At 38.5% G+C, this 8,576-nt stretch overlaps 1 protein-coding gene across 1 annotated transcript in view; it reads right to left on the bottom strand.

Moving 5' to 3' along the window:
- Window positions 1-2,039: 2,039 nt before the first annotated feature.
- Window positions 2,040-8,576, bottom strand: part of FOXP4 (forkhead box P4) — a 138,025-nt gene continuing 131,488 nt past the window's right edge. The window contains exons 16-17 of the mRNA XM_082247614.1: window positions 3,655-3,809; window positions 2,040-3,232 (exon numbers count right to left, since the gene is read on the bottom strand). Of these exons, the coding sequence (XP_082103740.1) occupies window positions 3,097-3,232; window positions 3,655-3,809 (291 nt within the window). The 3' untranslated portion in view covers window positions 2,040-3,096. The remainder of the gene's footprint in view (window positions 3,233-3,654; window positions 3,810-8,576) is intronic.

The raw sequence follows: 8,576 nt of genomic DNA, 5'->3' as shown, positions 1-8,576 counted from the left end.
GAATGTGTGAGGTAAGAGGCAGTGTTTGTCTTTGGTGGATGGGCTGTGCTTCACCATACACTTCTGCATGATTTAAGGAATCACCGCTTTTTTCCACAAGAGGCTGAATTGATTGTCCTGTCACCTTTTTCCATGCTACCTATGGACTTTATGTGTCATTTCACTATAGGTGAAGTGGTTCTTGGGTTGCCCTATTTGCACTTTATTATAATAATTAATATTCAGCTCTAAAAAACGCCCAACAATACAAATCCTATTAATTTCAATGGCCCCTGTTCACATCTGAGCATTCTATCACATCTATCACATCTGGGCGCAATACGCCCGTTGCTCATAAAAAATACATGAGCTTCTTTTTTGGCAGATTACAGGCGTTTTTATCTTTTTTCATAAAACGCCTGCACAAAAATGCTGCAAAAATGTCTGTAAAACGCCTGACAAAACGCCCAAAGAACACCTGTAACATAAGCGACACCTAAATGTGAATGTAGCCTTAGGCGTTTGTGACTTTCAATACTGCACAGTGCATCATATCTGAGCATAGCATATTGGATTTACAAATTCTGCTGTGGTTACACAAGTAGCAGCACATATGACAGAATTATATTTATTGCATTTTATATGGCAATATCCATACATTTTTTTTCATGCACCTAAAACCTATTTTACACGAGGAATCTGCACCAGGCGCACACATGATGCTGGAAAAGTGCTGGATTCTTTAAACAGAGAACCCCAGCGCTATTGAGGTAACAAGTCCTACCCCTTCTAGCCTTTTTCTTCTTCCACCAACCAGCAGTATAGCGACACAAGACAAGGCCAGATTTAGAGGAAAGGGCACAAGGAAAGATCTGCGGTATGTAAAGTTACTGTTGTGCACGTGGAATTCCAAGTACACTGGTTAAAGAAATGTGTATCTAATTTAAGTGAAAAATATTCACCTGACCTACAACGTAAAATCTCACAGAAATTTCATACTTATGGAGTGTGAATGCATACACAGCAATCAGCATGTAATACACTAACACTCGCCATTCACACTAGTATATGACTTGTACATAGTCAAAATTAATACTTCTATTTTGTGTTCACGCACACAAAAAAAATCACACTGATTATTTTTCACAGTCAACAGACTTTTGCACAAAGTGCATTGTCGTAATTAGGGACTCACTGATGCCAGGACTCACTGATGCCAGGTCTCACAGTGTATGAATGCAAGTTGAAGAGATACAAGGTGAGATGAGATCAGGTTCCAGAAAAGTGGGTAGGGACAGTAACACTTACTGTCTTAAGTACGCTAGTACCTTTTGGTTTAGGGGCATCCTTTGTATTTTCTTTAGTGTTCAAGGTAAATAAAGCCAAAGTTAGAGGTGGTTTGGTTTATTTGGCATGAATAGGTATCTTTGGTCAGGGAGGGGTAAGCGGATGCAGCACACAGGATGGAGGGTCCTATTAGCCCTTCACTTGTACATGAACTGTGTGTCAGGGCAGTGTTAATGTTGATAACAGCAGTGGAATAATTGTGTACAAAGTGGATGTACACATGTGCTATAAGTTATAGATAGTATGTCCCTATGATCAAGTAAATTTGTGTGGCAAAAAATATGACTGGTAAACATGCTATGCTTAACAATGTTTAAGCATTTAAATATTAACCTTTGTACTTGGACTACATATTATTTTAGAGTACCTGGTGCCTCCAATAATTTCTGCCTTGAGACAGAAAAAAAAAAAATCTTTTTAATGTGCTTCTGTCAGTGATGTAATGCTATGTGCAATTAAATATGTTGTAATCTTCTGTCCATAAGTGCTATGTTTATGTGAGTTATGAATGGCAAATTTTATTGGGAAATTTACTAATCAGCTCCACTCTTATGCCTGTCCTGTCTACAGTGCTCATCATGCACACTAATGGACATATTCCATTAAGCTGTGGAAAGAGCAATGTGGATATGCAAACTCCTGTAGCAACCACTTAAAAAACAGTCAACTAGTCTGACTTTAGTAGGTCAATTCTGGTTGTTGTTATGGGCTACTCCCCTTGGTATACCCTTTTTGCTTTTGTCACTGCTTTACAGTTAAGAGTTATCCTGACAAACCCTGTTTTCCTGTGGAAAATCTGTAATATCGTGGTAAGCCCCAGGACAATAGGATTGGGCAAACAGCCAATGGAGAAATCTAAAATATTGATTCAATTAGCGTAATTTATAAAGCAATACCATCAATAAAAGTAATATTTCTTGGACTTTTCTTTTTAATAAAGGTTAGTTGATTCAGGGAAAACCTGGTGCAACGTCTGCTCTTTTATGTACACCTTAGTAAAAGTGATGTACTGCTACAAAATATAACTATGTGGTATTTTTAGAAACAGGTGAGTTCACACAAGTTTGAATGTTCCAGGCATGTAAAGCAGTGCTTGTCCTATTTTGTGGTGCACATATTCCCTCCATGGAACAAGCTACAGTGTTCATCATGTGCATTTGTCTAAAGCTAGTGTTTGCATTAAATTCTATGCATGTGCTTTATTTTGGAAATGTATGCATCCATTTCAGAGTGTACGTACCATATACTCACATTTGTGTGAGGAATGTCAGCAGTAACACTGATCCAAAACACACAGAAAAAAAAATAAATAACAAAGTCTACTTTTTTTGGTACCTTCAGAAACAACCAGAAATGAATCGCTAGTAAAGGGTACTTCAGACACCCAGTACTGCATTGCATTGTGGGATGGAGAAAGAAGTTCAGGCTTCTCCTAAATTCAGCTATGGAAGGACTTCATAGCCCCCCAAAAGCAAAGGAGTATTTAAGCAGTTTACCAATCCACCCCCAAATAAAAATCTGGTCACAAATATATCAGTGCCCTTTCCGTATCTGGCTGAGAAGAAAAGGATGGCGGGGTTTGCTCTGCAGTCCATAAGTCTTTGATGTGAAGTGCTGCCAGACGGAGGAAGACCCAGGAGATGGCAGGCAGTCAAGTTTAAAGTCTTTGTCCATTACAACTGAACAGAATTAAGGTAGAGGGTCATGTTGGTCTCTGGTAGAAGTGCTGGACTTTGGGGCAGAGGAGGTAACTTCTGGGTGCTGAAACTATTAGGACAAGTCTTCCATAACTGTCTCTGGTTCCAAGTCATGGTCCTCTGGCAGCACTGTGTTCTGGTTGGAGACTGAGAGGGAGGCAGGTCTCACTTCCTCTTCAGCTGGCTCTTCTTTGACATGAACAGATTGACTACAATTAAAAGAAAAAACTGTAGTTACAAAGGGGCCAACAATAAAGTATATTAAGCTAAGCTCATTTTTTAGTGAGAAGAGGTTGGAACCTCTTTTTTTGCTGCTGTCCAGGACTCTGTCGGGGGGATTTTCCTTTATTTTGGCTTCTGCTGACAACATTGTCATAGGACAGGCACAGGCAGAAAAAAAAAACCTCATTATTTAGTTCAGTTGAGGGATGCTCAACCCCCATTAGGTTTATTTTACTGTCTGTATTCTTATTGCAGATTTTCCTTTACTTCATGATTGGTGACAACATTGTTATTTAGATAAAAAGTTAGGTCAAATCAAGCACACAAAATCAGAAGGCTTAAGATAAAAAATTACTGTAAGGCCTGCCCCTTACATTTCTTATAGGCAAATGTGAAAAAGAAGTGTTACCTGTATTGCGGAGACAGACGTGGGCTGCTGCCATTGCTGTTCCCAGGCTCTCCAGTGCTGGTGACATCATCATGTCCACCATGAAGTCCACTGCCAGAGCTGTTGAGAGTTGGAGGGCTATTCATCAGAGGAAAACTACTCTCAGCGAGTGCAGCCTGTGAAGTAAGAGAATTGTAAATGGAATTACATTTATAAAAAGGAAAACAATTTTTTATCCTATACACATATAAATATGTGCATTAAAGGGTATATAGTAGAGCTGCACGATTAATCGTATGAAAATCGCGATCTCGATTCACCCCCCCCTGACGACCTAAACCTGAAATATGCTCGATTCTTTGCATAGCTGCATAGCAGAGAGAACAGCTGTGGAAAAAAAAAAAAGCCTCCTGGCAAAACGCCTATCAGCCCTGAAGTCTCCCAGTAACTATAAACAAAAATGATTACACTGTATCTTTTCCTTCCCTCTGCCAGGGAGAAAGGAAGTTTAACCTCTTAAAGACTGGACCTTTTTCTGACACTTGTTGCTTGCAAGTTAAAATCAGTTTTTTTTTGCTAGAAAGGTACTTAGAACCCCCAAACATTTTATATATTTTTTTAGCAGAGACCCTACAGAATAAAATGGCGATTGTTGTAATATTTTATGTCACACTGTATTTGCGCAGCAGTCTTTCAAACGCAATAATAGACTTTAATGAATAAAAAAAAAAAATGTAACAGCAAAGTTATCCCAATTTTTTTTTGTTACACAGAGAATCGTGAGAGAATCGTGATCTTTATTCCAAGCTAAAAAATTGTGATTCTCATTTTGGCCAGAATCGGGCAGCTCTAGTATATAGTAGGGCAAGTAATGCCCCCTAGTATCCGTATATGAAAAATGACCTCCCACAAGTTGCAATCTAAATATTCCTAAACGCAGATTTATGAAACAAAGTGGTTCAATCCAGCCACTCTTGCATGCCTAGATTTACTTCAACATCCTTGCATTTACCCTACTGTTTTAAACACACTGGGCCCAATTAAGCATGTATGCAGTACATACATACAGCAAACTATAGCAGCTTACATTTGGAGCACATGCCACAAATAGTTTTTAAAGTAGGGGCACAATGTTGTTTTTGGTTGGAAACACAGTTGTTTATTGGGTCAACTATGTAATTTTCTGGTACAGAGAGTGGATTCAGGTGTATGCAAATACATATTCAGCCTAAAGACTTTCCTTGAAGTGCAAATGAGCATGGCGGATTCCCTACTGATTAGAATATCAATGATTTAGAAATTGTATGGAGAGGGATGGACTTTATGACAGGTAAATGGCACCGTCCTCTAGATCAGTGGTCCTCAACCCTGGCCTACAGGGCCCACTAACAGGCCAGGTTTGTAAGATAACTGAAATACATCCCAGGTGATATCATTTGCTGCTCAGTGATTGCAGTATTTTAGTCTGCATCTCCCCAAGGTAATACTTAAAACCTGGCCTGTTAGTGTGCCCTGTAGGCCAGGGTTGAGGACCACTGCCCTAGATAATAGCAACAAAAAAGGTGTAAGCTAGGTGTGATAGTGGACTTGGAAGGGGAATTGGGAAGGGGAAAACAATGGGACAAATTTTCTATCAGACCTGGATGGTGGGGATTTAAATGTGCCTCTTAAATATTAGAAACATATGTATCCACATATAATATAAAATAAACATAAATATTTTATTGAAATATACATACAATCCACTAAAACGGATACAATCAAAGTTGAAAGTGCATATACATAACGGGTCACATGGCCTTAGTATGAATAGTGTATTCTGCTGATGGATCAATGTGTTTTGCTGAAATAGCTTCTTCAGGATCCAAACATTGTATACATATCAGGCAGCCTTTCAAAATATCATAGTATCCATCAATAAAATCAAATGATAGTCTTCTTGCATAGTTTGGTAACAAGTGATATCACCAAAATGCCAACTAGATCAAAAAAAAGAATTCCACTCAGAAAAAAGAGAAGGTTTATAAGTTGATGAGTGGGCTCAAATGAGGGAGATATGCCACACCAAGAGCCCAAGTGTAGAAGGCAGGGAATTAATAAAAAACTCCAAAAATCTGATAACCTTAGGGGAAAGCCAAAAACAGTCTCTTCCTCCAATAGCACAGCATAGAGTTTACACCATATTATCTTTACAAACGCAGCATATGCCACCTGAGAGTGGAATAGATAAAAAAAATTTCCATCGTTTTCCCCTTCCCGATTCCCCTTCCAAGTCCATTATCACACCTGGCATACACCTTTTTTGTTGCTAGAATATCAATGATTTGCCATATAAATATGTCAAATGATCTTGTAGGGCATTGTTATAAATATGGCAAATGTGGGCTGTCATCTGTCCCTGTGAGATGATTACACATTGGCATAAAGCTGTGGCTGTTGTAAGCCTGTCATTTATTTTTACAGGTTTCCAGTCTGCGGCTGTCCACACGCACTTGGGCTTCCAGACGCAGTTTTCCACAAAATACTTCCTGCACCACAGCCTATTTGACAGTGTGCATGAGGCCTTGAAAGTTAAATTATTAAATTTGCATGAATGAAAGATGTCACTATCTTTTACACATAGCATTCAAAAATACGTCTTGAGGCTCAGTTTACGAAGCCTTGGTACAAGGATAAGGTTCACTAACTTAGCCACGTGACTGTAATTTTTCAAATCCCCATGGTCTCAGCTGAAAATTACTGGGACATGCTGAAAATAAGTAAACTTACCCAGGTGTGCTAGCTTTGTGAACTGAACCTTTAGAATGCCTTATTTTTTTACTAAATTTCCAAAGTCAAGTTTTAAGGTTTCTTTACCTGTCTGGTAGATAAAGGATAAAATTGCCATAATTTCTGCACAGTTAGAAAACATATTAAACTAGAACAAAATATAAAAAGTGTAAATACCACGCTAACCGCAGAGAAAGCTGCCAGCACTACCAACCGACAAAAAATTGGTGAAAAGAATAAAAAATAAGTGCAGCGCTATTAAAGAAAGAATGAACCAAAAACTGTTCATATACCAAGTGCATAACACTGAAAGAGTTATATACTTCGAGTGAATAAATATAATGACTCCCCTATACAAAGACAAATAAATATAGTCCATACGTTGAAATGTCCCATCAAATGAATCCATGGGTGAAATGAATTAATATTAGGTCACTAGTGACAAACCATGAGAAATTATATATATATATATATATATCTAAAGTCCAAATGAAAAGATGAAAAAATGTAGATATCTTGTTCTCCGTTGTGGTAGTAAATAGATATGCTTACCAGAGCAAGTGGACTTACACTACCATAAGGCAAGCAAGTCACTTAGGCTACAGGGTTAATATCAGGTGTCAGAAGATGTCATCAGGCGCTATTTCCTGAATGTGTAGTCCTCCACAAGGGGCAGAGGAGAGGAACTAAATACAATACAATAAAGTATCACATAAAACGTGCACATTTATCACCCACAAATTGTGAATATTGGGATATGGAATATTTACAAAGGTGCACTGACCCGAGTGAAATATAGTGACCAAACAAGACCGTCTCCAGGTATAGAGGTTAAATATGCATTTACCAGAAAACAGAATAAAAACAACCAAAATAATAATTGTCCTGAGGAGATGCTGGAATCCAACAGTAATGTATGAATCCCATCACCTTAAGGAAAATCCTGATATAATCTACGCTTACCAGATAGCGTGGGCCTATGATACTATACAGCATATAGGCTAAGCAGGTATTATATAAATATCCATAAAGGCTGAGCAGGTTTTATATGAATATCCTCCACATGTAAAAGGATAGGATCCATAAAAGGGGTGATCAACTAGATAGAGTGGTGTACCATCACCATGTGAAGTGTAGTCTTAAACACTCTTACCGAAAATTGTGGACCCGTAATACTATATAGTAGACAGATCATCAGAGCATAACAGGAAAGATGTATATGGATTCCTCTTTAACCAGCTGTTCACAGGAGAAATATTGAAGATCTCACAGGCACAAGTGGATGTGGAAAGATGAATTCAATAAGCATGTAAGCAAGACAAACGAAAGCACATAGTGTAAAACTGCTATATTACGTTTTATTAAAAAAGGACATGTACTTACAGACATCCACAAGTAAACAGCATGATAGGTTCAAAATAGGACAGTATGTATACTGACGCGTTTCGCGTCACCAAGCATTATTAAAGGATTCAGCCACAATGTATTAGAGGAATCGCTGGTATTTATAGTGCCCATTGTAGACATAAACACCGGTTCTCGGGTGCATGGCATTAGACTCACTTCCGCCTTGCTATCCAAGATGGCGGCGGTGTGAGTTCCAAGCCTCGTTTTGATTGTGCACGAATACTTCCGGTTTACAACAGAGAGGAGCTCCATCTCTTAGGGGTAAACTGGCTCCAAATATATTGGACCCCCCGAATAAACCTCAGTTCTTTAGAGATCTGATTGGCCACTTCCCTTGTCGTAAATGCAGAGTCTGTCTTCTGAATTGTGATAAACGTAGAAAATGTATCTCTTTTTAGTCAACTATCACTCATGCTATTATTGATATAAATTTTTTTTCCACTTGTACTACTACTCACGTGGTATATCGTCCCTGCAATAAGCAATACGTAGGTCGCACTACCAGACAATTTTATATTCGTGTCAGTGAACACATTACTAACATCATAAAGAACAAAAGCAATCATAACGTACTGAAACACTACTCTCGATATCATCATAGCGATCCGAAAGGTACGCTATTCCAAATCATTGACCGGTATACGGCCCCATGGAGAGGTGGATCCAAAAAGATTGGGGTCTCACGCCAAGAGACATTTTGGATCTATACCCTCAAATCTTACTCACCGTACAGTTTAAATATTGAGTGGGATATTAATTTGTTCATT

This window comes from Pelophylax lessonae (assembly GCF_965119305.1).
Source record: "Pelophylax lessonae genome assembly, chromosome: 2".
NCBI lineage: Eukaryota > Metazoa > Chordata > Amphibia > Anura > Ranidae > Pelophylax > Pelophylax lessonae.
The sequence above is the reverse complement of the archived record's forward strand: the minus strand, read 5'-3'. Positions and strand labels throughout refer to the sequence as shown.